Source organism: Acomys minous (assembly GCF_964271855.1).
Source record: "Acomys minous genome assembly, chromosome: 20".
In the NCBI taxonomy this organism is placed as follows: Eukaryota; Metazoa; Chordata; class Mammalia; order Rodentia; family Muridae; genus Acomys; species Acomys minous.
This window is the reverse complement of record NC_140502.1, coordinates 4,828,272-4,855,864: the sequence shown is the minus strand read 5'-3', so window position 1 is coordinate 4,855,864 and position 27,593 is coordinate 4,828,272. Positions and strand designations below refer to the sequence as shown.

Sequence of the window (27,593 nt, the reverse complement as noted above, 5' to 3'; positions counted from 1 at the left end):
GCGAGGGAGGAGTGCGTGGGGCGAGGGAGGAGTGCGTGGGGGCGGGGAGGGAAAGAGTGCGTGGGGCGAGGGAGGAGTGCGTGGGGCGAGGGAGGAGTGCGTGTGGGCGAGGGAGGAGTGAGTGGGGCGAGGGGAAAGAGTGTGTGGGGCGAGGGAAAGAGTGCGTGGGGCGAGGGAAAGAGTGCGTGGGGCGAGGGAGGAGTGCGTGGGGCGAGGGAGGAGTGCGTGGGGCGAGGGGAAGGAGTGCGTGGGGCGAGGGAGGAGTGGCGTGGGGCGAGGGAGGAGTGCGTGGGGCGAGGGAGGAGTGCTGGGGCGAGGGAAAGAGTGTGTGGGGCGAGGGAAAGAGTGCGTGGGGCGAGGGAAAGAGTGCGTGGGGCGAGGGAGGAGTGCGTGGGGCGAGGGAGGAGTGCGTGGGGCGAGGAGGAGTGCGTGGGGCGAGGGAGGAGTGCGTGGGGCGAGGGAGGAGTGCGTGGGGCGAGGGAGGAGTGCGTGGGGCGAGGGAAAGAGTGTGTGGGGCGAGGGAGAGTGCGTGGGGCGAGGGAAAGAGGTGCGTGGGGCGAGGGAGGAGTGCGTGGGGCGAGGGAGGAGTGCGTGGGGCGAGGGAGGAGTGCGTGGGGGCGAGGGAGGAGTGCGTGGGGCGAGGGAGGAGTGCGTGGGGCGAGGGAAGGAGTGCGTGGGGCGAGGGAGGAGTGCGTGGGGCGAGGGAGGAGTGCGTGGGGCGAGGGAGGAGTGCGTGGGGCGAGGGAGGAGTGCGTGGGGCGAGGGAGGAGTGCGTGGGGCGAGGGAGGAGTGCGTGGGGCGAGGGAGGAGTGCGTGGGGCGAGGGAAAGAGTGTGTGGGGCGAGGGAAGGAGTGCGTGGGGCGAGGGAGGAGTGCGTGGGGCGAGGGAAAAGAGTGCGTGGGGCGAGGGAGGAGTGCGTGGGGCGAGGGAGGAGTGCGTGGGGCGAGGGAGGAGTGCGTGGGGCGAGGGAAGGAGTGCGTGGGGCGAGGGAGGAGTGCGTGGGGCGAGGGAAGGAGTGCGTGGGGCGAGGGAGGAGTGCGTGGGGCGAGGGAGGAGTGCGTGGGCGAGGGAGGAGTGCGTGGGGCGAGGGAGGAGTGCGTGGGGCGAGGGAGGAGTGCGTGGGGCGAGGGAGGAGTGCGTGGGGCGAGGGAGGAGTGCGTGGGGCGAGGAGGAGTGCGTGGGGCGAGGGAGGAGTGCGTGGGGCGAGGGAGGAGTGCGTGGGGCGAGGGAGGAGTGCGTGGGGCGAGGGAAAGAGTGCGTGGGGCGAGGGAGGAGTGCGTGGGGCGAGGGAGGAGTGCGTGGGGCGAGGGAGGAGTGCGTGGGGCGAGGAGGAGTGCGTGGGGCGAGGGAGGAGTGCGTGGGGCGAGGGGAGGAGTGCGTGGGGCGAGGGAGGAGTGTGTGGGGCGAGGGAAAGAGTGCGTGGGGCGAGGGAGGAGTGCGTGGGGCGAGGGAGGAGTGCGTGGGGCGAGGAGGAGTGTGTGGGGCGAGGGAGGAGTGCGTGGGGCGAGGGAGGAGTGCGTGGGGCGAGGGAAAGAGTGCGTGGGGCGAGGGAGGAGTGCGTGGGGCGAGGGAAAGAGTGCGTGGGGCGAGGGAGGAGTGCGTGGGGCGAGGGAAAGAGTGCGTGGGGCGAGGGAGGAGTGCGTGGGGCGAGGGAAAGAGTGCGTGGGGCGAGGGAGGAGTGCGTGGGGCGAGGGAAAGAGTGCGTGGGGCGAGGGAGGAGTGCGTGGGGCGAGGGAGGAGTGCGTGGGGCGAGGGAGGAGTGTGTGGGGCGAGGGAAAGAGTGTGTGGGGCGAGGGAGGAGTGCGTGGGGCGAGGGAGGAGTGCGTGGGGCGAGGGAGGAGTGCGTGGGGCGAGGGAGGAGTGCGTGGGGCGAGGGAGGAGTGCGTGGGGCGAGGGAGGAGTGCGTGGGGCGAGGGAGGAGTGCGTGGGGCGAGGGAGGAGTGCGTGGGGCGAGGGAGGAGTGCGTGGGGCGAGGGAAAGAGTGCGTGGGGCGAGGGAGGAGTGCGTGGGGCGAGGGAGGAGTGCGTGGGGCGAGGGAGGAGTGCGTGGGGCGAGGGAGGAGTGCGTGGGGCGAGGGAGGAGTGCGTGGGGCGAGGGAGGAGTGCGTGGGGCGAGGGAGGAGTGCGTGGGGCGAGGGAGGAGTGCGTGGGGCGAGGGAAAGAGTGCGTGGGGCGAGGGAGGAGTGCGTGGGGCGAGGGAGGAGTGCGTGGGGCGAGGGAGGAGTGCGTGGGGCGAGGGAGGAGTGCGTGGGGCGAGGGAGGAGTGCGTGGGGCGAGGGAGGAGTGCGTGGGGCGAGGGAGGAGTGCGTGGGGCGAGGGAGGAGTGCGTGGGGCGAGGGAAAGAGTGCGTGGGGCGAGGGAGGAGTGCGTGGGGCGAGGGAGGAGTGCGTGGGGCGAGGGAGGAGTGCGTGGGGCGAGGGAGGAGTGCGTGGGGCGAGGGAGGAGTGCGTGGGGCGAGGGAGGAGTGCGTGGGGCGAGGGAGGAGTGCGTGGGGCGAGGGAAAGAGTGCGTGGGGCGAGGGAAAGAGTGCGTGGGGCGAGGGAGGAGTGCGTGGGGCGAGGGAAGAGTGCGTGGGGCGAGGGAGGAGTGCGTGGGGCGAGGGAGGAGTGCGTGGGGCGAGGGAGGAGTGCGTGGGGCGAGGGAGGAGTGCGTGGGGCGAGGGAGGAGTGCGTGGGGCGAGGGGAGGAGTGCGTGGGGCGAGGGAGGATGTGCGTGGGGCGAGGGAGGAGTGCGTGGGGCGAGGGAGGAGTGCGTGGGGCGAGGGAGGAGTGCGTGGGGCGAGGGAGGAGTGCGTGGGGCGAGGGAGGAGTGCGTGGGGCGAGGGAGGAGTGCGTGGGGCGAGGGAGGAGTGCGTGGGGCGAGGGAAAGAGTGCGTGGGGCGAGGGAGGAGTGCGTGGGGCGAGGGAAAGAGTGCGTGGGGCGAGGGAGGAGTGCGTGGGGCGAGGGAGGAGTGCGTGGGGCGAGGGAGGAGTGCGTGGGGCGAGGGAGGAGTGCGTGGGGCGAGGGAGGAGTGCGTGGGGCGAGGGAGGAGTGCGTGGGGCGAGGGAGGAGTGCGTGGGGCGAGGGAAAGAGTGCGTGGGGCGAGGGAGGAGTGCGTGGGGCGAGGGAAAGAGTGCGTGGGGCGAGGGAGGAGTGCGTGGGGCGAGGGAAAGAGTGCGTGGGGCGAGGGAGGAGTGCGTGGGGCGAGGGAGGAGTGCGTGGGGCGAGGGAGGAGTGCGTGGGGCGAGGGAGGAGTGCGTGGGGCGAGGGAGGAGTGCGTGGGGCGAGGGAGGAGTGCGTGGGGCGAGGGAGGAGTGCGTGGGGCGAGGGAAAGAGTGCGTGGGGCGAGGGAAAGAGTGCGTGGGCGAGGGAAAGAGTGCGTGGGGCGAGGGAGGAGTGCGTGGGGCGAGGGAGGAGTGCGTGGGGCGAGGGAGGAGTGCGTGGGGCGAGGGAAAGAGTGCGTGGGGCGAGGGAGGAGTGCGTGGGGCGAGGGAAAGAGTGCGTGGGGCGAGGGAGGAGTGCGTGGGGCGAGGGAGGAGTGCGTGGGGCGAGGGAAAGAGTGTGTGGGGCGAGGGAGGAGTGCGTGGGGCGAGGGAGGAGTGCGTGGGGCGAGGGAGGAGTGCGTGGGGGCGAGGGAGGAGTGCGTGGGGCGAGGGAGGAGTGCGTGGGGCGAGGGAGGAGTGCGTGGGGCGAGGGAGGAGTGCGTGGGGCGAGGGAGGAGTGCGTGGGGCGAGGGAGGAGTGCGTGAGCGAGGGAGGAGTGCGTGGGAGCGAGGGAGGAGTGCGTGGGGCGAGGGAGGAGTGCGTGGGGCGAGGGAGGAGTGCGTGGGCGAGGGAGGAGTGCGTGAGCGAGGGAGGAGTGCGTGGAGCGAGGGAGGAGTGCGTGGGGCGAGGGAGGAGTGCGTGGGGCGAGGGAGGAGTGCGTGGGGCGAGGGAGGAGTGCGTGGGGCGAGGGAGGAGTGCGTGGGGCGAGGGAAAGAGTGTGTGGGGCGAGGGAGGAGTGCGTGGGGCGAGGGAGGAGTGCGTGACCGAGGGAGGAGTGCGTGGAGCGAGGGAGGAGTGCGTGGGGCGAGGGAGGAGTGCGTGGAGCGAGGGAGGAGTGCGTGAGCGAGGGAGGAGTGCGTGGAGCGAGGGAGGAGTGCGTGAGCGAGGGAGGAGTGCGTGGAGCGAGGGAGGAGTGCGTGGAGCTAGGGAGGAGTGCGTGGAGCGAGGGAGGAGTGCGTGGAGCTAGGGAGGAGTGCGTGGAGCGAGGGAGGAGTGCGTGGAGCGAGGGAGGAGTGCGTGAGCGAGGGAGGAGTGCGTGGAGCGAGGGAGGAGTGCGTGGAGCGAGGGAGGAGTGCGTGAGCGAGGGAGGAGTGCGTGAGCGAGGGAGGAGTGCGTGGAGCGAGGGAGGAGTGCGTGGAGCGAGGGAGAGTGTGTGGAGCGAGGGCAGTTACTGGGCACCATGGTGCAGTTGGACAGACATCATTGCTCACAATTAAGTGAATATTTGGAATTAGCTACGGGGGAGGAGTTTGGAATGTTTTTAATACAAAGAAATGATACATAGCTACATATGGTGGCGTCTACTTGTGACCCTAGCAGTTTAGGAGCAGAGTCAGGGCGATCGCAAGTTCGAAGTCAACCTGGGCTACATAACAATTCAAGGCCAGCCTAGTCTGCATAGTAAAACTCTATCTCAAAATAAAAGGGGGCGAAATGTGTGCCTGAGGTAATAGATTTGCTAATTATACAGCCAGAATCATTAAATATACTGAAATGTACAGTTTGTGTGTCAGTGTAAAACAGGTTAATACAGAGGGGCTGGAGAGACGGTTCATCAGTGGAGAGCACTTGCTGCCTGTGCTGGCTAGTTTTATGTCAACTTGACACTAGCCAGAGTCATTTTGGAAGAGGGAACTTCAGTTGAGAAAATGCCCACCCTACCTCCTGCCAAATCAGTAGCCTGTGGTCAAGCATGCAGTGTGCTTTTTTAAAAAAAATTATTATTTGTGATTGGTGAGGGAAGGCCCAGTTCACTGTGGATAGTTCACGCCTGGGCTGGTGGTCCTAAGGTCTGTAAGCAAGCAGGCTAGGCAAGCCAGTAAGCATCACTCTGTCATGGCCTCTGCATCAGCTCCTGCCTCCAGGTTCCTGCCCTGACTTCCCTGGATGCCGACCACAAGCTATAAGATGAAAATAAACCCTTCCCTCCTCAGGCTGCCTCTGGTCACTGTGTCGATGGCAGCAATAGAAGCCCATAGACTGTTCTTGCAGAGCATCCGGACTCAGTCAGCTCCTAGCACCCATGTCAGGCAGCTGACCAGCACCTGTGGCTCCAGTTTCAGGAGACCCAAACACCCTCTTCAGGCCTCCACAGGCACCTGCACACATGTGATGCTCACACATATGCTCAGGCACACACACACACACACACACACACACACACATCTGTAAAATACATTAGTGAGGAAGGGTTTAGGGGTTTTTTTTGTTGGTGGTGGTGGTTTTTAGTTAGAAAATAATTACAAACAGGAATTTCCCAGTTGTCCTTGACACATCCAGTTCAGTCCTCATCCTTCCCCGGATGTAGTGACATTTTCACACCCACGATTCTTAGCTGTCTGCCACTGTGACAAAGTCCCCGAGGTCTTCAGTGTAAAGGAGGGAAGGTTTGTTCTGGCTCACACCTTTAGAAAGCTCAGCCCACGGCTTCTGACCTACTTGTTCCAGCTCCAGCCCCGTCTGGTAAAGGTCCTACTGTGCCCCCACGAGACTGCCTGCAGGCTGATGACCGAGGCCTCCACAGGGACAGTTCAGGTCCACACCAGAGACCCGGCCTCCGAGAATTGGGGCTGCTGTGCTGCAGAGCCTTCCCGCTCCTGGATTCACGTTGGCGGCGTTCAGTGTGCCCCTCCATAGCCATGTTGCCTGTAGACTGGGAGGCAGACCTGCCGGCACTGCACGTGTGACATGTGTGCTGGGATACATCACAGATGGCACTGCAAGGGGATGCAAGTAACCCTGAGGCCCCACTCACGATGCCAAATCCACCATGAGACTCCAGTCCCCCCTTGCAAAGGAAGGAAGTGTGTGCTGTTACTTTGATGCCCAGAGAGTCACTGTAGCTTCTGTGCATCTGTACTTAAGCCAGAGCTTTATTTGCCACCTTCTTACCGAGAGAGCAACTGTATGTTTCCCTTACCACGTCCCTGCGCCCTCTTAAGTGTCTTGCACGTCTGTGTGGGAAGGAGCCCGTCCAGTTCTTCCCGTGGACGTTCGCAGAGCCACGTGCTTTGACCACTGTCTTTTCCAGCTCATTCCCTTGACTTGCCGACCACCTTACCTTCTGCGGCTCTTAATTACACTTTCAGGCAGATGGCACTTTCTAAAACTGTCCCAGGGGCTGGAGAGATGGCTCATTGATTAGGAGGTTACACTACTTTTGCAGAGGACCTGAGTGGCCGGCAATGCACATGGTGGCTCGGTCCAGCCAAGTGGATCCGACACCTTCTTCTTGTCTCCGTAGGCAAAGGCTCTTACGTGCACAGACCCACACACAGACATCCTCACACTGTTGGCTTTGTTCTGTTTTCGAGACAGGGTTTCTCTGTGTATCAGAGCCCTGGCTATCCTGCATCTTGCTTTGTAGGACCAGGCTGGCCTTGAACTCTCAGAGATCTGCATGTCTCTGCCTCCCGAGTGCTGGGATTAAAGGTGTGCACCACCATGCCAATCTCAAAAATGATTATTTTCTTTTTATCATTTTAATTAATTAATTAATTTCCAGTTTTTTGAGATAAGGTTTCTCTGTTGTAGTTCTAGCTGTCTTGGAGCTCATTCTGTAGATCAGGCTGGCCTCGGACTCAAACATCTGCTTGCCTCTGCCTCCCCAGTGCTGGGACTAAAAGCATGTGCCACCATGCCTGGCTCATCCTCATAAAATTTAAAATAATAAAAATAAAGATCAGTCTTACTAGGATCTTGTTATAGCCACCTGTCACCTGTTTTGCTGCTGTGTGCCTGGAACACTCCCCCTCTCTCTCTCTCTCTCTCTCTCTCTCTCTCTCTCTCTCTCTCTCTCTCTTTCTCTCTCTCTCTCTCTCTCTTTCTCTCTCTCTCGTTCCTGCACTTTTGAATGGTTGGCCACCACCCTCTCCTGTTGTATTTGGCCAGTAGTCTGACTGTGTGTGGAGTGTGAGCACAGGGGAACCACTAAAGCACAGTAGGCCGTGCAGCCTTTGATACTGGTTTGACCAAGTCTCAGTTTGCCTGACTGCAAAATGGGACTGAAGATGCCCTTCCGGGCGTGTTCCCTGGGAAACTGACCTCTGAGGTAAATGATGAGGAAGAGTACTGAGGAAGTAACAGGCCTGGACTGGGCTGCAGACACATACATACCTCAGCTGGTGCCACCAGCAACATCCACAGAGGAAGTCAGGGGTCATCAAGACTCCTGGGGAGCCCTGGCTGGCTACCAGTGCTCTCAGGTGTTGGGGAGTGAGTGCTGTGGTGCCCGAGGAGGTGAGTTAGCCAGTATCCGTTGCCATTCATGGGACCTACATAAGTAAGACCCTAGCGAATGAAACTTAAGAAGAAAAAGAGGCTATGTTTATTTCTCAGCAGTGTCCTGCCTTGTGTGTAGGCCTGCTGTAAATTCCAGTGTTCGGAAATGCAATCATTCCTCCATTTCCATGGGTTCAGTCAGCTATGATGGGAAAATTCCACAACGTTCTAAAAATCAAGACTTGAATCCGCCAGGCACTGAGCATCATGCTAAATCTACCTCAAGGACGTCTATAAGAACGCCCTGGTCTAGCCTCTGCTATCCCTTAAACACCTAGTCCTGTCTCAGCACTGGTTTTGTGCACGTACGTCATCCAGTGCACATATAGTTCATGTGCTCTGTAGTGGGTCTTGTTGAATTAATATTTAATATTGAATTATTATTTTAGCGAAATCAGCTTTATACCCAGATAACAACACAGAGCGACCAGGATCTATTTAGTTAGCCTATAGCACAATGTTATGCAATAATTACTCCATCCTAAGCCTCTGTGTGAGTATACCGTCTTCCCATTCAGATTTCCCACATTATACTTGCTTTTAAATCAACCCCTTGGCCCAGTTCATTTCTCTAGATGGTTCCCCATCTCCCTTCCTGCTCTTTCTCTTCCCCTCACCTATCAGGATGTCCCACCCTGTTCTCTGTTATTGCTCAGCATTGGCTAGTTGGTTTTTATTGACAACACAGAGAACAGATGGTGACGTGTTTACACAAACTTGAAACCGGAGGTACTTAGAATAATCATCACAGTGCAGTGTCCAGACTGATCCAGAGAGTGGGGTGGAGAAATGAGCATTTGAATGAACAAGCGTAAACTGCACATAGTCCACAAGGACCACACTCCAACGCTGTGCTGCAGTGGCTGTGTCTGAACGTATGTCAGTCACTTCGCATCTATGTAACAGAAGTACTTCTCAAAGACACTGAAGTGCGGGAGGAGGCCTTGTTCCAGCTCACAGTTTTGTCCACTGAGGCCTGGCCCCATACCCTTGGGCAGGCACATCAAGGCAGCAGGAGCACGTGGCAGAGGAGAGCTGATCACTCCCTGGTCAACCAGGAAGCGGAGAGAACTGACCGGAAGTGGTGGCATAATTTAATGTTCCACCCCAGTGACCTGTTTCCCCTGTTTAGTCCCTACATAAAACTCCAGAATCTCCCAAAACAGTATCCCATGTGGAGAGCAAGTAATCAAAAGATGAACCCCCAAGGACATTGCAGATCTGAGCCGCAGTGTAGTATACTTGCAGAGCCCCAGTTTCTTGTCGTATCCTTTGTGTTGGGTGAGGTGAGTCATCTAGAAACGATTCTAAGGCTAGGACGGTGTGTGGAGGCTATGTGTAATTTGTGGGTTCGGGTGTCACGGGGGTCCCAGAAACAGTCACCTGAGATGCAGGTTGAGGCAACTTGTCTAAGGCTTCGAGGGGAGCAGTGTGAGTGAGGCGACAGCTCCAAGCTTTACTCTCTACTCATGGGCCAGACAGCTCTGACCAGGTGCCTGGCACTGTGCTTGGTACTTTCAAAATGCAAGACTGCTGGGCACACACCTATTGCAGAGGTCAAGGCCAGTCTAGATGAAATGAGACCTTGTCTCAAGAGAGAAAGAAAGAAAGAAAGAAAGAAAGAAAGAAAGAAAGAAAGAAAGAAAGAAAGAAAGAAAGAAAGAAAGAAAGAAAAGAAAAGAAAAGCAAAGCAACTCTTGAATCCTCACAGTATCCCTTTGGGCAAACTGTGCCATCATCTCCACTTCACAGATGGAGAAACCAAGGCAAAGAGTGGGGTGTCTGAGCCACAGATGGGGTGCGATGGGCCCCTGGTCTGTCTCCGGCCTTTCATGTCCAAGGACCTGCTGTTAGTCACCTCAGATGGGGTGGAAAAGGAGACTAAGCAGTTACTCTTGTTACGTGAACCTTACTTAGGGATAAGACTGGCTAGAAACCAGGCGCTCCCTGCCTCATCCGTCACCAGGGCTTAGCTGTGATGCCCTCCAGACACCTCTGGAGTGACCTGTAGGGGACTCCTGAGGGTCCTCTACTGACACTTTGTCGCTCCCTGTATCCTCGTGCTTTCCCCAGCCTCCTGCTCTGCAGACCAGCTGTTTCCAGGTTTGTTCCTGCATACGGGATAGAAAGACTTGCCGTCCCTTTTGCCTCTTGCCACTCACCCGTGTCTTGGTCAAAGGCCTGAGTCTCAGGGTGCACTGGGGGGGACCCAGGGGAGACTGTCTTGGTTTTGCGAAACAGGGTTTCCCTGTATAACAGCCCTGGCTGCCCTGGACTCACTTTGTAGACCACACTGGCCTCCAGCTCGCAGTGATCCACCTGCCTCTGCCTCCTGAGTGCTGGGATTCCAGGTGTGCGCCACCACCACCCGGCTCCATGGCAACTCTCATAAAGGAAAACTTGTAATTGGGGCTGGCTCACAGTGTCAGAGGCTTAGTCCATTATCGTCATGGCGGGGAGAAGGCAGAAGGCACTGGAGAAGGGGCTGAGGGTTCTGTATCTTGATCCGCAGGCAGCAGACAGAGACCGTAGTCGCCGCTCCTGAGCCTGAGCTTCTGAGACCTCAGAGCCTCCCCTCTAGTGATGTGCTTCTTCCAACAAGCCACACTTACTAATAGTGCCGCTCCCTGTGGGCCTACGGGGGCCATTTTCATTCCTAGCACTACAGGTACCCTCAGCCACCAGGGCAGATCCCTAGGATGCTAGCGGCCCTCCTCAGTGTAAGGGCCAACACATCTACCTCGTAGATTCTATCCGCCTTCCATGGATGAGGAAACGGGGGACTCAAGCAGGCCGGGTGTGTATATGGCCACCACAGCTGGGCTCCCCCACCCCGTCATCACTATAGGGTGCCTGCCTGTGGCTGGTGCTAGGACAAGGGGCAACCGCTCTGTTCTGTTCCCCCAACCCAGGTTTTCTTCTAGATAGCTCAGGATCACATGTTGCTGCGGGCGTTGGGCCTCTCTGGCCTAGCTCCTAGGAGTAGTGGTTCGTCTCCCTGGGGAGGTCCAGGCCCTGCCAGGCCTCTGACTTGTCCCTTCTCTCTCCTCTCTGCAGCCGAGTCTTCAAGACTGACATGGAGCTAGAGGTTTTGCGCTACACAAATCGGATCTCCAGCGAGGCCCACCGTGAGGTGAGTTGGGCACCAGCTCCTGCTGGGCAGCAACACACTAACGACTTTGCTAACTGCCATCATCTGACAAGAAACCACTTCAGGGAGGAGGGACGGGCGGGAGCATGCAGGGACTGACCTCAGCCCACCAGGAAACAGAGCTCAGCGGCACCCCACTTCCTCCAGCCAGGCCTCACCCCCTGAAAACCCCACAGCCTCCCCCGGGCACACCAGTCTGGGGAGCATTTCACAGCTGAACTGTCACCGACGGCATCACTTTGGTAGGGCGAGAGAAGTGCACGGAAGATGAGTGTTGTTGCCCGGGCTGTGGTCAGCGAGAACCATGTAGAAGGCAGGAAGCTTCACAAGAGAAATTCTCTCTTCCTTGGTGTGTGCAGGGCAGGGATGGAGACTCCCTGCTCCCTCTTTTCATCTTAAGGCACCCACCTTCCTGAGGGTCATGATCCCAGGCCTCAAGGACTGTCCCAACCAAATGGCCCCACTCCAAAGAGAGTAAGGCTCAACTTCCTGATACCCTGGGCTCCCTACCTTGTGTTAAAGCATCCTTCATCTGTAACTATGATTCCAGCTCCTATGGCTACCGGTCTTAGTGTTCTATTGATGTGGAGAGGTGCCAGGACCATGGCAGCTTTTATGAAAGAAAGCTTGGGATGGAGAGATGCCTGAGAGGTTAAGAGCACTGTTCACTCTTCCAGAGGACCTGAGATTGATTCCCAGCAACCACACGGTGGCTCACAACCATCTATAATGTGATATGGCGCCCTCTTCTGGCCTGCAGGTGTAGGTACAGATAGAGCACTCATACATTAAAAAAAAAGAAAAAGAAAAAGAAAAGAAAGAAAGGCTTTGATTGGGGCTTGCTCACAGTTCAGAGGTTTAGTCCTTTTTTTCACCCTGGCAGAGAGTATGATGATACGCAGACAGACATGGTGCTGGAGAGGTTGGGAGTTCTGTATCCAGATCAGCAGGCAGCAGGAAGAGAGAGACTCTGGGCTTGGCGTGGGCTTCTGTAACCCATCCCCAGTGGCACACTTCCTCCAACAAGGGCACACCTCCCTAAGCCTTTCAGATTGCTACTCTCTGGCCATATACGGCCATTCTTATTTAAATCATCACTTTTCCTTTTTTTTTTTAAATTACTGTTTGTGTCTGTGTGCATTTGCATGTGAGTGCAGTACTCTTGGAGGCCAGAAGAGGGCGCGATCCTTTGGAGCTGGAGTTATAGACAGTTGTGAGCCCAGAGTGATTGCTGAGAGACAAACTCCAGTCTTCATGAATGAGCAGCAAATACTCCTTAAACATTGAGCCATTTCTTCTTTTCTTTTTGTTTTTGGTCTTTCTGTCTTCCTTCCTTCCTTCCTTTCTTTCTTTCTTTCTTTCTTTCTTTTCTCCCAAGACATGGTTTCTCTGTGTAGCTGTGGCTGTCCTGGACTCGCTATGTAGACCAGGCTGGCCTCGAACTCACAGCAATCCACCTGCTTATGCCTCCGGAATGCTGGAAATACAGGTGTGCGCCACCACGCCCTGCTTCTTTCTTTTTGTTTTTAAACACAGGTCTTGTTATATATGCCAGGCTGGCCTTGAACTCACCTTATAGCCCAGGCCATCTCAAAGTTATGCTCCCTACCGCCTCTTCCTCCCAAGTGCTGATATTGCAGGCATACTTTGCCAGGTCTGCCCATCACCCGTTTTCCCAAAAACAGCTTCACACGGGAATAAGGAAGCCAGAGGTCTAAAGGCTCCTGGAGGTGCCTGGGATAGCCTGCCTGTTGAAGGGGCCCTCACAGCTTAGTGTTAGCCATGACGCACCTGGATGGTTGAAAGGCCGTGTAATCTCTTGTCTCAGCTCATCTCTCTGTTTATGAAAAGTAGGTAAAAGTAAATAAAACCAATCGTCTTGGTCAGATCGTTTGCCTTTAGGTTGTGGCCATGTGGATGATATTTACCAGCTTTCAAACACACGAGCTCCACAGTAAGCTAAGGGAGCTCTGTGGGTCTTGGAGCTGGCTGTTAAGAGGCCCAATTTGTCACTTTTCTGCACCACTGTGCACAGATCGCTCCCCCCCCCCCCCCCCCCCGCTTTAAAGAGGAGCTTTTGAAGAAGTGATATACATTATTTATAAGGCCGTGTTACTTAGTACAGATACCTTTGCTTAATGCCCGTCCTCTAGGTAATGAAGGCCGTGCGAGTGGGGATGAAGGAGTACGAGATGGAAAGGTAAGCTGTGTCTCTCTGGGTAAAGATTAAAACGTGAAAAACCAGCAATTTATGTTCCCCAAGCCAGTGACAGATGAAGGGCTGGAGGACCGCGCGCAGACCGCGCGGGGATTATGTGCGGCGGCGCTGGGCTCCTCGGCAGAGCTTACGGTCCCCCTGGCGGCCGCTGCCTCCCCGGCTCCTGGCAGAGTGTTTGATGGTAATGGGCCTTGATAACGTTCCAGGCTGCTTTAGCGTCCCATCATCCCACACTTGGACTCTGTCTCTGCAATTTGTGGGGGAGACTTTACCAAACAGCCGCTATTGTGCCTCCAAAAGCCACTAGTAAAAACAGCTTGCCGCTTTTACGTGTAAATACCACCATTATGTCTGCTGTGCTCCAGCGACCCCGGGTCGTGGGATGGTTAAGTGGTTCATAAAGCACCCTGGAGGGCCCCATCCGCCTTCAGCTCCAGTGAGGCTTGCCACTCCCGGGTCGGCATGCCCGCGTGCGCCGGGGCCCAGCGGTGGGCTTACTCCTGCCCATGCCCACGGGACCCGTCGGCTCAGATCAGATCCTCCACCACATCCCGGGTCTCCCACAGGTGACCACACAGTAACCTGGAGAGGTGCTGTCACCCTACCCATCCCAGGTTCCCTGTCCTGCCTGGACATGTACATGGGTGGTGGCTGTTAGCTCCTTTCCCTCTGGTGGCCATCAGGCCTGTCCCATGTCAGGAGATGCTGATTCTTTACTGCTGTGTCTTCCAAGGGCTCCTGTCCTGGAAGCTGGGTCCACAGTGTGGTGATGTGATTAGGGGTCGGGCCTTTGAGGTGGGGCCTAATGGGAGGCCATGTGTCACTGTGAGTCCTGTACTAGAGGTCTTAAGGTACTTCTTGAGAAAGGATTGTTATAAAAAGAGCCAACCTGGCCACACCCAGGTCTCTGGCTTCTTAAGAGGCCAAACCGGTAGTAAGCCTGACCTTGAACTTCTGGGTTCCAGAATTATAAGCTATACAAACCTCTTTTCTTTATAAAATAGCTCGACTTGGGTATTTTATTATAGTAACAGAGGAAAGGACTTTATGTTATCCCAGCCCTCCGGGGATTGCCTGCTGCACTAGTACAGAGAGCAGTACTGAGGCGCCAGGTGGGGTCTGCTGTGACCAGCATGACGCATCTGTTCACTGTGGGCTTTTTTCAGAGTTTAACCCTGAAAGGTGAGCTGAGGTTCTGTAGTCCTCATCTTACCCTGAAGGGCATGGAGTTGTTAAAATGGCTTTCCCCCGCTGCTGTGATGTCCCAGGAGGCGGCATATAACAGCTGCCTATCAAAGCTGAGGCTCTGCCTCGCCAAGGACACTTCTGGGGAGGGGCGCGCACAGTGTCCTTGACTGCAGTTTGCACAGCAGTTTGCACAGCGTTCCCCCTGCCTCCTTAAGGATCTGAGGCATAGTGCTGGCCCAGGGAGGAAGGCAGGGCAGTGAGTCCCACAGACTGGCACTGCCCCAGAAACCTGTTCCCAATTGAGTCGACTCACAGTGACCCATCACAGATGCCTCAAATAAAAATAACCAAGGAATCGGAGCAAGAATAGCACACCTCAGTGTGTGTGTGTGGGGGGGGGGGGCACAATCTCGGCCTGCCAGCCAGCTGTGCCCTGTGCTGTAGGGGTTGGCCCCGCAAGGGGCCCTGGGACACTCTTTCCCCAGCCCCTGACCCTGCGGCCGCCCACAGGCAGAGCTCCATAGGCTTTGAGGAGCGCCTTAGTATGATGGAGGGGTTTTGTTTTGTTTTGTTTTGTTTCTCAGAAATCTGAAGCAGTTATAATAGCATAATGAACCCCAAGGTCCTCGTCCATTGTTGCTTAGTTTTGTGTTTCTGTTTTGGTTTGCTGGCGCATGTGAGCAGCCTAGACATCGTGTCATCATCTCCCATGTAAATATTTCAGCAGCTGCCTCAGTCGGGGAGACTTTTCCCTCCCTATAACCACACCGCCACTGTCCCATCTAACCAAATAAACAATGCCAGCAGCTTTCTCTACCTGAGCACGCGCATCAGGGATCCAGGCCCCTCCCCCCCAACTGTGGTGCGCGCGTACACAGGCCCTTCCTTGTCATCTTTCCGTAGGCCGCACAGTGTAACTATTCTTGACCTGTATTGATGGAAGAGTAGGTGTGGGTCCACGGGCTTGGGCATCTGGAAGGCTGCTTGGTATCCACAGGGTTCTGAGAGTCAGTCCCTTCTGCCGAAGACTGACTGTGTTTCTTGTATTCACTTAGTTGATTTAGTATGGGGGTGTGTGTGTACGCACCTGAGCATGCCTACGGAGGTCAGGAGATCATCTCTTCTGACCCCTGAGTCCCAAGGATCAAACTCAGGTTGTCAGGCTTGGAGGCAAGTGCTTTTACCTGCTGAGCCATCTTGTCAGCCCTTTCTCGTGCTCACGCATCTGTGTGTGTGTGTGTGTGTGTGTGTGTGTGTGTGTGTGTGCACATGTGCGTGCATGTGTAATGTGCACCATGTGCAGGCAGATGTGCGTGTTTGTGTGCATGTGTGCATGTGTAATGTGCACCATGTGCATGCAGGAGTGTGTGTGTGTGTGTGCATGTGTAATGTGCACCATGTGCATGCAGGGGTGTGTGTGTGTGTGCATGTGTAATGTGCACCATGTGCATGCAGGAGTGTGTGTGTGTGTGTGCATGTGTAATGTGCACCATGTGCATGCAGGAGTGTGTGTGTGTGTGTGTGTGCATGTGTAATGTGCACCATGTGCATGCAGGTTCCTGGGGAGGACACGGGATCCCTGGAGCTGGAGTTACAAGCAGTAACTCCAGCTGGTGTGGGTGCTGGGAACTAACCCTGGATTCTCTGGAAGATCAGTAAGTGCTTTTGACCCGGGGCCCTCCCTCCAGCGCCCTGCCTGTAATTTCTTAGTATCAGCATCTGCACTGCTCTGCTTTGGTGTAAGGCTACCCTTCTGCTTTTTGGATTTGGCTTCCTTAAGCCAAGACTCCAGCGGAGGCCGCACCTTGCGCGGGGCTGCTGGGAGCCCTTTCGGAGCTGAGCGTGGGGCGAGCTTCAGGCTCCTTTCCTCCGCGGCTGGCTCCCTGACTCTTGGACAGAGCAGCCTGAAACTCAGCCATAGTGCTGGCAGGTGCCTGGCCAGGGTACAGAGGTGCCAAGTAGACAGATTTGGCATGATGGCCAGCTGGCTTTCTCATGTGTACCCTGTGTGCCACATCCACCTGTGGCCCATAATAGGTCTAGACCCCTAGAGCCTAGAGCAGTGGTTCTCAACCTGTGGGTCAAGACCCCTTAGGGGTCATGTATCAGATGTTCTGCATGTCAGGCATTTACATTATGAGTCATACCAGCAGCAAAATAACAATTATGAAGTAGTAACAAAATAATTTTATTCTGTTTGGGGTCACCACACACGGGGAACTGTATTAAAAGATCACAGCATTAGGAATGTGAGAACCTCTGTCTGTGGGCCTCAGCCATGGGAGCACCTGATCACTGGGTCCCTGAGAGCTTACCATAAAAGGGCTGGTGGGAGTACGGTAAGCCACAGGGGACAGTAGACACGGTGGTAACAGTAATGAGACTCGAAGTCTGCTCCTGACCATAGTGGGAAGACAGCTGTCCACGGATGTCATCACATCTAAAGATATCTCTACCTACATTTCGGGAGGGCAGGCTCCCCTGTCCCTTGAACATGTGTAGCCATGAACTAGATTGACTCTTAGTCCCACACTCTCTTTGCACAGGCAGGCCTGTCTGTCATTGCCTGGGTCACTTTCTGCCGCCATTGCACAGTCTGTGTCCATGAGACCTAGAGATGTCTCAGGAGTCATCCTCCTATTTACTAGCTGGTATTGGGAGACATGTCTGGGTTGTTTGGATGGACGGACGGACGGACAGACGGATGGGTGGAATCATGCATGCCTATGGAGACTTCAGAATTATTCTCTTAAGTTGGAAACATGAGCCTTTCTAAAGCAGTGTTGTTGGCTACCCAGGAGCCGCGGCCCTTTGAACACAGGCTGGACGGCAGCCCCAGTAGATCAGATGTTGCGTGAGCTGTGGACTCTTGGGGACAAAAGGAAGAGAGCTTCCTGTTTGTGTGTGCTGATGGTACCCTGCACTCACGGTGGGCATCCTTCAAACCCGCTGGCCACACGGAGCAGGGTGGGGGTGGGGCGGGAAGCTGGGCTGGAGGACTGGCAGCACACGCAGAGGTGCCAGCTGGAAACCACATTCTTAGCCTTGCCCTCCCCCCCTTTTTTTAATTATCAGAGATTTATTATACAATCTTGAGGGCATGTAAGCTAGTTGCTGTCGGTTTAGAAGACACCGCCTTCTCCTCCGTGCTGCGCCTTGCCAGCAAGGAAATGAAAATCATTTTCCGAAATCGAGGTGTAGTAAATTGTGTTAAACCAATAAGACGTTAATGTTTGGACAAATCGGGCTCACCCAGCATCTGACTCCGGGCCCAATCAGGCGGTCCGTTTTACCACCTCGTATTATTTAATGTTAGTGGCGTAACCGGCTTGTAGCTGGCTGGCATGGGGCTGGCAGCTGAATCAATTACCTGCAAACACTAATTTAGAGCATGCTCAATTGGCTGTGTAAGCAGGTCCCAGTTCACATTTACTACAAGGAGATTAATAACTTGATGTCGTTGACAGCCTGGGACCTTAATTGGGATTGCTGTCTCCCCCACTCCCAGCCCTCTCATGACAGCTTGTGTGGGGGTGGGGTGGGGTACGGTGAGTGACTTGAAGGGCAGGCAGGTTCTGTGGGTATGAGCATGTCCCATGGCCTTGCACCCCTAACACGCGCGCACACACACACACACACACACACACACACACACACACCCCTGTCCCAGTGTAGGAATCCCTTTTGGCAGACCTTCAACCTGCCTGGATTCCCTCCCCCAGGATTGAGTGTTTCTGGGTTCCTGTCACAGACAATAGCTCAACAGTGGTCGCCTCCTGTTTTCCTTTTGGCCTGAGTTAATGAAGAACTTGCCCAGCTGTGCCTTTTTAAAATTAAAGGTCTTATTGCTTTTTCCTGCCCTTTGGACAAATGGTGTGAGTCATGTGTCTATTGACTTCAGGGTGCCAGCTGGGTCCAGATCTGGGGAGGTAGGGTAGGGACGTAGCCCGAGGGACTCTGTCTCTTCATCACACATGCGTGCCACACCCTGTACACACTACACTGATGCCTTCCACACATAACCCCGAACCCCCATACTCATGTACACAACCACAGACACATCTTCTGTATGCCCAACATGTTACACAGTGCACGCATCACACTCCACACACTCGTGTCGCACATCACACAGATACGCATACACCTCTAGTAACGCCCCCACATTCACCCCAACTTGGCTCTTTCACCCAGGTCTCCAGGTCCTGGCCGGCCGTGAAGCTGCCGGTGGACCAAGGGCTCAGGTTGCAAAGCCCTGGCCATATTTACTGTTTCTTTCTGTCTTTAAAGGATTAGAAACCTTAGGAACCCTGCAGTCTGAGCTGCAGGGGAAAGGGCAGCCTGCAGCACATGGGCTTTGTGGGTCCCTGGGTGCGCCCCTCACTCTGAGTAGGCAAGCAAGCACTGGCTGCTCTGGCCAGTTTTAAGTGAGCTGTACTACAGCTCTGGCCCTTCAGGTTGGCTGAATGCAACTGTGTGTGATACGGAAAGAGCTGGCACACCTGTGGCCAATAATAGCCAGGCTCACAGAGCAGGGCCACCTACCAACCACTGCTTAGCTGGCGCCCAGGTCTGAGACTGTCTGCACCCCAGATTTGTCCAGCTGGAACTGTTTCCAGCTCTCTGGAGCCATGAGTTTTCTCCTCGGCTCTCTTCTTCCTCCTTCCCTTCCTTTTCCTCCCCTTCTTCCTCCTCCCCTTCCTTCTTTCCCCCTTCTCCTCCTCTTTCTCCTCCTCATTACTTCCTCACCTTCCTCGGATTCTCTTCTTGTGGAGATGGAACACATAGGACCTTGCACATCAGCAAACACCACAGCCATAGCCCCAGCCCTTGAGTTTTTCAAATCTTACAGTGTAGCCAAGGCTGACCTGAAATTCAAAAGCCTCCTTTGCTCACCTTTCAGGTGCTGGGCTTAGCCACATGTAACTGTGCCCAGTACTCACTTCCTTGTTCACGTGTCCCTCTAGGCACATTGTCATAGCTGAAGAGTGGCCTCTGTGCCCACAATGCCCTCCTCTGGTTCTGGGGCTTGCCCATAGGCTGTCTTTACTGGGCATGAGGTCAGGCCTGGCCTTGTATGTCCATAGCCAGGGTTGGAACTCCTCATGGGCCATTCAACAAGATTGTTTTGTTGGAGATGGATGTCACTTAGAGGTCTGTTTCCTTCCTGGAAAATTCTGGAGATGCCCCATTTCCAGCTAAGGTACATTCTGACCTAAGCTGGCTTCAGCCTGGCCAGAGCCAGGACGTCAGGGAGGTTGTCCTTAGTTCACTGTCTTCCCCCTTGTAAAGGATACGTGGGTTTTGTGGAGAAGGAGGTGCAGACTATCTCAGACCTGGGCGCCAGCTAAGCAGTGGTTGATAGGTGGCCCTGCTCTGTGAGCCTGGTTATTATTGGCCACAGGTGTGCCAGCTCTTTCTGTGTCACACACAGTTGCGTTCAGCCAACCTGAAGGGCGAGAGCTGTAGCATAGCTCACTCAAAAGAGAGAGCCCCCTGAGAGCCCACATCTGGGTGGGGGACCCCTTCACGCCTCGGCGGATATGAACACGTGCTTTCTGTAAATACATGCTGAACTCATCCAGGCTTAGAGACAGCGCCAACTGAAGTGCCGTCCTTCCCAGTGCCAGAGGTGTCAGGACCCCAGTGAGGAGCTGCCCTGTGTCACCACCAAGGGGGTTCTGTTTATTTCAGATAATGTTTATCACGCCTTTAAGTATCTTCCTGACTTGCTTGGAGATTGTATCAGGAAAGGATGTGGAAAGTTATCAGCTGCCTTTTAAGCATCTCCCTTGGCCGAGGAGGGAGGGGACTTTTGTTTTTTTAAATGTGTTTAACATTTGTATTTTATCTGTTTATGAATATCTGTGTCTGTGTCTGTTTGTATGTGTGTGTGTGTGTATGTGTGTGCGCACGCATGCGCGCGCCATATGTGTAGGATGTCCCCAGAGGCCAGAGGAGGACATGGAATCCCCTGGAGCTACAGTTAGAAATGGCTATGAACCACCTGATATGGGCACTGGGGACCAAACTTAGGTCTTGAAGCGCTTTTAAGAAGTTTTGGATTGGAGGGTTGCCAGCATAGCAGAGAGTTATGGGCACACGGTGCTGTCTTCACCGCTGCAGACATTGCTGTGAAGGTCTGGCCCCTCGGGAGCAGCGCTGTAGCTAATCTGCTCTGGCTGCCTTAGCTTTTCACCCAGTGGCCTTTTCCTGGTTCAGGAGACCCTATGAAATCTAGTCATGCTGTCTCCCAGAGCTCCTTGGAGCTATGGTAGTCCCTCAGGCTGCCCTTGTCTGTGAGGACCTTGATAGTTCTGAAGTCATGCTTATGTGACGGGAAGGATGTCTCCTCAGTTTAGTTCCTTGGGCTTGCACTGGGGTTAAGTGATTCTTGGAGAAAGAAGATCAGAGGTACAGAGCCATTGTCATCAGAAGATAGCAAGGCTGTATGCTGTCAAGTGATGCGTTCCCTAGGTGTGGACCGAGGTCACCTGCCTAGATTTAGGTTTCTCCCCGTGAGGTGACTCCCACCCCCTGCCTTCCCATGGCGCTCAGTGTGCTGCTGTGCACAGGGTGCGCTCGGGTATCGGGAGTCAGTTCCACGTCCCTGAGCGGGACCCGGATGCCTTGCTTCTGAGGCCTAGGTGCACACAGCCCTCTTCTCTCCTGGCTGTTTATTCAATTTGTTATACTTATTTCTATTTAGACTCTTGGATGCTTCATTTTAGATCTTGGGTCGCAATCTGGGCTCGGGCCATTCATCTCAATCCCTGAGCCGTTCTGACGCTGAGAGTCGGAGGCTCTTTCATTTGGCTCCTGTGTGTCTCTGATAAACACCTGTCATTTTGCTTTCGGAGCACTCCCTTGGCTTTCTTTCTGATTGCAAGATGTTCCCGGCTCATCTTGTGTATTCTTTGTTCAAGCCCTCCGGGGAGACATTTCTCTAAGGAACACTACTTGCTGTTACTGGAGAATCATGTCAGAAACCAGGATTGGGGGCTGGAGAGGCGGCTCAGCAGGGAAACACACGCGCTCCTCCTGCAGAGGACCCGGGTTTGATTCTCACCACCCACACAGTGGCTCACAGCCATTTGTAACTCCAGTTCCAGGGGATCCAGTACCCTCTTCTGGTCGCCATGGGAACCTCCACACATGTGTCGTGCATGTGCATACACATAAAGTAACGACCAACTAATTCTTTTAAGGAAAACAACCAAGATTTAGTAGTAGGTGTGCGTCGGGCGATAGACAGCAGACTTCTGCCACAGACGCAGCCCAGCAGCATCTCAGCACACACTCGGCGTTGCCCGGGTGCACTGCTGTTTCAAACAAGCTGAAACAGTGTCTGTCTGTCGGTGGGGGATGGGGGGGTGGTTGTCTTACGGTTTCACAGTTAGAGCCCCCAGAGATGGGTGTCCTGGGGTTTGGGTCCCAGCTCTGCCACTTAACCAGCTGTGTGACACTGGGCAGGTTGATAACGCTGTATTTGGTTTCCTCATCTGAGATCTCTGCTAGTGACCCTTCATAGGCTGACGGAGCCGACTGAGCAGGTGCAGATGTTGGTGTGGTGGCTTCCTAGCCGCCATGATGGGGTTGGCCCATTAGCGTTCTCTGTTCATATTTCATACAGTCTCAGACCAGAGTTCAGCTCCAGATGCCTCTTTTCCTTTCTTCTTTTTTCTTTTCTTTTCTTTTCCTAACCCTTAGCCACATTTTAAGATCATAGTTTGGGGCAAGCCCATCTCCACCCCCAATTTTTGTTTTGGGGGAACAGTATAGAAAGCACAGGGCCCAGCTGTCCCTCCTGTGTGTGGTTACAGTCCTGTGACACTGTCAGACCCTGTCTCGCAGGTGGTTTTCCTGCAGCACCCCCCCCCCCCAACATCGGTGCAGTATAGGTTCCTGGAAAGGTTTTGCTTTCACCGAGGGTTTTTAATCACCCGTCTTGTGCTCCCCAGTTTCTAAAGTCTCCTCCATGGCCATAGTTATGTTTCCTGTCGCCTTCCTGCTATAAGCCCACGTTCTTCCTCTATTGATCAGCTTGTAGCGATCGGGTCAGCTTCGTTGATCTTTTCCTACAACGCATCCCCAGATTTCTTTTCTGGTTCTGTTGCTTGTTTGACCCATGGATTTCCAATTTCCTACTTCTTTCTCTTCCCCTCCTACGGCTTCCTTTGAACAGCCCTGGTGTGGCCTGTGTAGGTGAGTCTTACTTAGCGCTCTCTCTTCTCTGATAAGACATGGATCTGGGCTAATTTGCTGTTGAGTAAAGGCCTTGGTCATATTTTAGTAAGTTTTGATTGAGTTGTTTTTTTGACCCAAGAAATGAACTAATTTGTTTCAGATTAATATATTTGGATTTTTCTTGGTTAACTTTTTGTGATTAGTGACTGGGTTTCTCACCATTTGTAATAAGAAAATGTAAAAAAAAAAAATTTTTTTTTTTAATTTACCTTGAGAGTTTTCTTTGTGGCTTATTTTTATCATGTTTTTGTCAGTATTTTGTGGAGTACAGAAACTTATTTAGTTTTTAATTTAGAGTGAATATTTCGAGTTCTTTTCTCCTTCCTCCTCTCTTCTCTCTTCGCATCTGCTCTGAGATTGAGAGGCGTGCTTTGTGAAGTCCCCTCGTGAGCTGCAGGGTTTGTCACACTCAGCTCCACGGCAGGCAGTTTGAGGGATGCGTGTCGCTGGTTGCTGTGCATTTATCATATTCTGCCTTTTTGGTTTTCCTTCTTTTTTCAGTTTTTTTGAGACAGGGTTCCTCTGTGTAATAGTCCTGGCTGTCCTGGACTCACTCTGTAGACCAGGCTGGACTCAAACTCACAGCGATCCACCTGCCTCTGCCTCCCAGGTGCTGGGATCACAGGTGTGCGCCACCACGCCTGTTCATATTTTACCTTTTCACATGTTACGAGAAATCTCTTTTAAACTATTCGATCAGAGTCCTGAATTTTACTTGTATCTGATTGTTAGTCGTGATATATGTTTTCTTTGTGTTATATTTCCGCTGTCTTTTTCTCTTATTTTTTTTTGCTTGCTTTATATGATTTTTGAGATAAGATCTTGCTATGTAGCCTGGTTGGCCTGGTTGCCTCTACCTCCTGAGTGCTGCAATAAAAAGGCAGGTGCCACCACTTCTGGCATTTTCTTTTTTTTTTCTTTTTTTTTTTTTTTAGATATATTTATTTATTTTTATGTTGTGTAAGTTTGGCCTGTTTGTAAGTGCACTGCATGCTCCCAGAACCTGTAGCGGCCACAAGAGGTCATCAGATCTCCGGAAGCTGGAGTTTTAGCCAGTTGTGAGCCACGCTGTGGGTGCTGGAAACCAAACCCAGGTCCTCTGCAAGAGCAGCAAATGCTCTTAACTGCTGAGCCATCTCTCCAGCCCATGTCTACTTGCGTGTTTATTATTTGTTACTTATTATGTGGCTGGGGATAGATCCCAACAGCCTTGTACACACAGAGCGACTGCTGAACTACTGCTGAGTCATACCCCTGCCAGACCTTGGTTTTATTTTATTTTTTGAAATAGGCTTCTCACTAGCCCGAAACTCATTGTGCATGCTAGCTGGCCAGCAAGCCCCTGGGGGCACCTGGCTCCTCCTCCCTTATAGACACAGAAATAAGATGTCTTGGTGTTTTGTTTGTTTACTACATGTGGGTTTTGGGACTTGAACCCAGGTCCTCATGTTTGCAAGGCAAGCACTTTGCTGACCGAGCTATGTCCCCAGTTCCCCTTCTTTCTTTCCTTCCCTTCTTCCTTCCTCCCTCCCTCCCTCCCTCCCTCCCTTCCTTCCTTCCTTCCTTCCTTCCTTCCTTTATCTTATTTTTGGTTTTTTGAGACAGGGTTTCTCTGTGTATTCCTGACTGTCCTGAACTCCAGGCTGGCCTCGAACTCTCAGTGATCCACCTGCCTTTGCCTCCCAAGTGCTGGGATTAAAAGCGTGTGCCAATTTTTTAATTTATGTTTTCCGTTGCTTCTAAGTTGGAGTTTATCACAAACAGAAGGGCCTACCTGTGCTAGCTGAGCCATTCACACTCACTGCGGTGGGCTGGGGTGTAGGTCTGTGGTAGAGCACTGGCCTAGCACTATCACGGCCCTGGGTTTGGAACTCCAGCACTGCAAGAAAACAAAAATAAAAACAGAAAAAAAAATTTTTTTATTTGACACATTTACTGGGGAAAACAGCATGCCTGTTCTGTTCCCTGCAGTTCCTGGATCCTTTCCGGTTTCTGTTTTAACTTTATAGCTTTGATTTTTTTTTCCCCCTGCTGCTTTGAACAGTTGAAGTGTCCTCTCTGTTCTTTCATACGCGTCCCATTTTCACTGCAGAGTCACCTGTAAATTAAGAAGCAGATGACTTGCATTTCTCTGTAGTCAGTCTGTGTTAAAATTAAGTTCACATCTCTGTCTCAATTAAAGAACTAGAAATTGAGCACACACTTGCCTTTTAATCCCTTTCCCTTTACCTCTGAGTTGTGTGGCTTTGTGGTGGGGTTTATATGACTTATACTTCCTTGAATTGCTTTCCATGTATACATTGGTTTATAGTGGTTTAAACGTGTGATGCAAAAATTCCTTCCCTGGCTTGTCTGCTGGGCAGTGGCATGGATAGACAGATGGACAAGGGGACAGAGGGACGACCTCCTTCCATCCCTCATCCCTTGTCATCTGTGGCAGAGGGGAGAGCTAGCCACAGGGTCTTGAGAGCAGGAGAGCTGGCCATGTCCCTCACCAGCTGCAGCACTCGGGAGAGCGGGCCCTGTACCTCGCCTGGGCAGCAGGGTGGAGCTGGCCCTGGTTGCAGGGTTTGCAGGTGAACCAGCCCCGAGGGCAGGAGAGCCAGCGGGCTGACCAGCTCAGACACCCCTCAGGCCCAGATCCAGGGCTTTGAATCTGCCCACCCCAGCACCTACCCCATTGACGTACTGCTGGAGTGCATGCAGGGGCCGGTCCCTCAGACCCAAAACTACAGGGTCTCCATGACACAGGCCAACAACAGGGTGTCAGAGAGGGGTCCCAGTTCTGGTACTGATAGAGCAGCAGAAGCCGGAGGCTGAGTACCAGACCACCAAGTCACTGCCATGAACATTTGCAAGCAAAGAAGTGTGGGCAGACAGAAGGGTGCACTGTGGGCACACTGCAGCTCCCACGAGGAGACGTTTCCCTCTGTTGTGGGGAGGAGGTTGCAAGAGCGTCTCACGTGTAGGAGAATCTTTTGTGGTCAGCAATGGCATCGATGGGTTTTGAGTCTCTGTTCCCCAAAATAACTGAGGTCTTTGACGGATTACACTCCTGCCCTTTTCTAGGGAGCTGTGCGTCTTCTTGCCCACACAGATGCCCCTAGGGTTCTTGAGAGAGATGGCTTTTCCCTGTGGCTCTAGTGGGGATGCTGTGCAGACAGAGCACTGTACCTGGAGAGTTGAGGGCGAATCTGTCTACCTGCCAGCCCACTAGATGACAACGTTCAGGAGGCTCTTTGAGCCTAGGCCCCTGCAGGGCCTTGATAAAGCTCCTCGCCGGTGGGTGGCACCTCACATCTTAGGTAGCGAGATTCAGAGCGGTGGGTTCTGCCTTTGGCCCCTCAACACTGGCCGGAGGAGCACCGCATCTAAGACAGGATCAGATGAGGTGAGGGGGGCAGCCTGCTGACTAATGACTGTCAGGATGTGCGGTCCAGGCTGTCCTGCCTACAGCATCCTGAGCTGGTGGTCCTACCCAAGTGGTCGTTATCCCCCTGGCCACTCCCCAGCAGCAAGCCTTTCACCCCTCAGGTCAGGTGACCCGAGACCTGTGATGGAGTGGCTTACCCTGCCGCTGAACAAATCCTCCAACCCCCATCTTTCTGTGGCTTCTTCCTTCTGTGTTTTAAACCTGACATGGTGTGGGCAGAAGGCATGCCCACAGGCCTGGGGCGGTCCCTGTGAGCCTCGCCGATGCCTGGCTCTGTCTCTGCTGCTGCTTTGAAATGCCTGCTCTTACCGACTGGGGCTTCTGCACGGCACTCTAGGACTGCTGCCCTTTCTCTTGCTCCTGTCAAACCCTGACTTCTCTGCCTTATACTGAGCCAGATGGCAAAGACCATAACCCAGAAACATGGGGTGAGGGTACCCTGAAGAAAGTTGTGTGTCAACATGTTTACCAGTTACATTGGTGGGGACAGTGAGATGGGGAAACCTACAGGTTTCCAAAGCTGTCTTCCAGCAGCCTTAGCTTCTGGGCGGGCGGAGCTAGAGGTCTCCGAGGCATAGCTCTGCACTCTGAAAAGCTCCCCCGTCAGTCAGATACAGGAGTCGAGGCAGCTGGCTGTTAGTGACAGCCGACAGTTCTTTTGGCTCTAGGCTCGCTCCAGTCACTGTGTCTGCTCTGTCAGGTCTGTGAAAACTTTAATACCGACAGGTGCGCCCCCTCAGAGCCTCGGCTGGTGGGAAACGCCACTTCCAGTGAGGAGCTCTAGGTCCACTTCCACCTGGTCTGCCGCTCATGTTTGTAACTCAGCCCCTTCCAGCTTGAGCCCCACTGCACCCCCACCTCCTAACGCCACACCCCACACCCACCAACCCTGGAAGAGGACATTCCTGCTGCTGCACAAAGAAGCAGGCAAGCGAAGGGGAAGTAAGCTGGCAAGGCAGTTTCCTTTAACTAAAGTTTCCTTTTACTTTCCTGTGCCAGGATCCAAACCCAGGAAGCAAGTACGAGAAGTGGAAAGTTCACTTCCTTTCCCCCCCCCCCAGCCCAGGTGGTGACTATCTCAACCCCATTGGTGAGAGCTGGACTTCATAGTCTGATACAACTGACTGATTCGTAATGGGCGTGAGGGGGCCAGGTATGGTAGCATATCAAGTCTCAGCAAAGTTCAGGGGTCTCGCATGGAGGTTTACAAGATGAAGGAGGTTATGGGAATATTTGTCCTTGGCAGCCTTTGATTAAAAAAACAAAAACAAAATAAGCCAGGTGCAGTGGTAGTGCACGCCTTTAATCCCAGCACTCGGGAGGCAGAGGCAGGCAGATCTCTGTGAGTTTGAGGCCAGCCTGGTCTACAAAGTGAGTCCAGGACAGCCAAGGCTACACAGAGAAACCCTATCTCAGAAAACCAAAAAAAATAAATCAATAAATCCTGGATCGATTGATTGTGGTGGTGCACGCCTTTAATCCCAGCACTCAGGGAGGCAGAGGTGGGCAGATCTCTGTGAATTTGAGGCCAGCCTGGGCTACAAAGTAAGTCCAGGACAGCCAAGGCTACACAGAAACCCTGTCTCGAAACAAACAAAACATGTCTTTCATTGTGGAAGCTGTCTCTAAACTTCCTCCCATTCCCCATAGTTAGCTTTTATCGCTATGACTAAACCTGAGGGCCCTGTCATGAGGAAAGATGGATTTTGTCTCACGGTTTTGAGGGTTTCAGTCCATGCTCAGCTGGGCCTTGCCTCCACGCCATGGTGGAAGTCTGTGGAGGAGCACAGTTGCCCATCTGTGGAAGCCAGGGGCGGGCTCTATTCAGACTTCTTCC

The 27,593-nt window shown here is 54.3% G+C and overlaps 1 protein-coding gene across 1 annotated transcript in view; it reads left to right on the top strand.

Annotated features, from left to right (window-relative positions):
- The window catches only part of PEPD (peptidase D), a 147,522-nt gene that overhangs the window by 59,692 nt on the left and 60,237 nt on the right, over positions 1-27,593 (top strand). The window contains exons 7-8 of the mRNA XM_084770840.1: positions 10,580-10,655; positions 12,827-12,873. Of these exons, the coding sequence (XP_084626966.1) occupies positions 10,580-10,655; positions 12,827-12,873 (123 nt within the window). The remainder of the gene's footprint in view (positions 1-10,579; positions 10,656-12,826; positions 12,874-27,593) is intronic.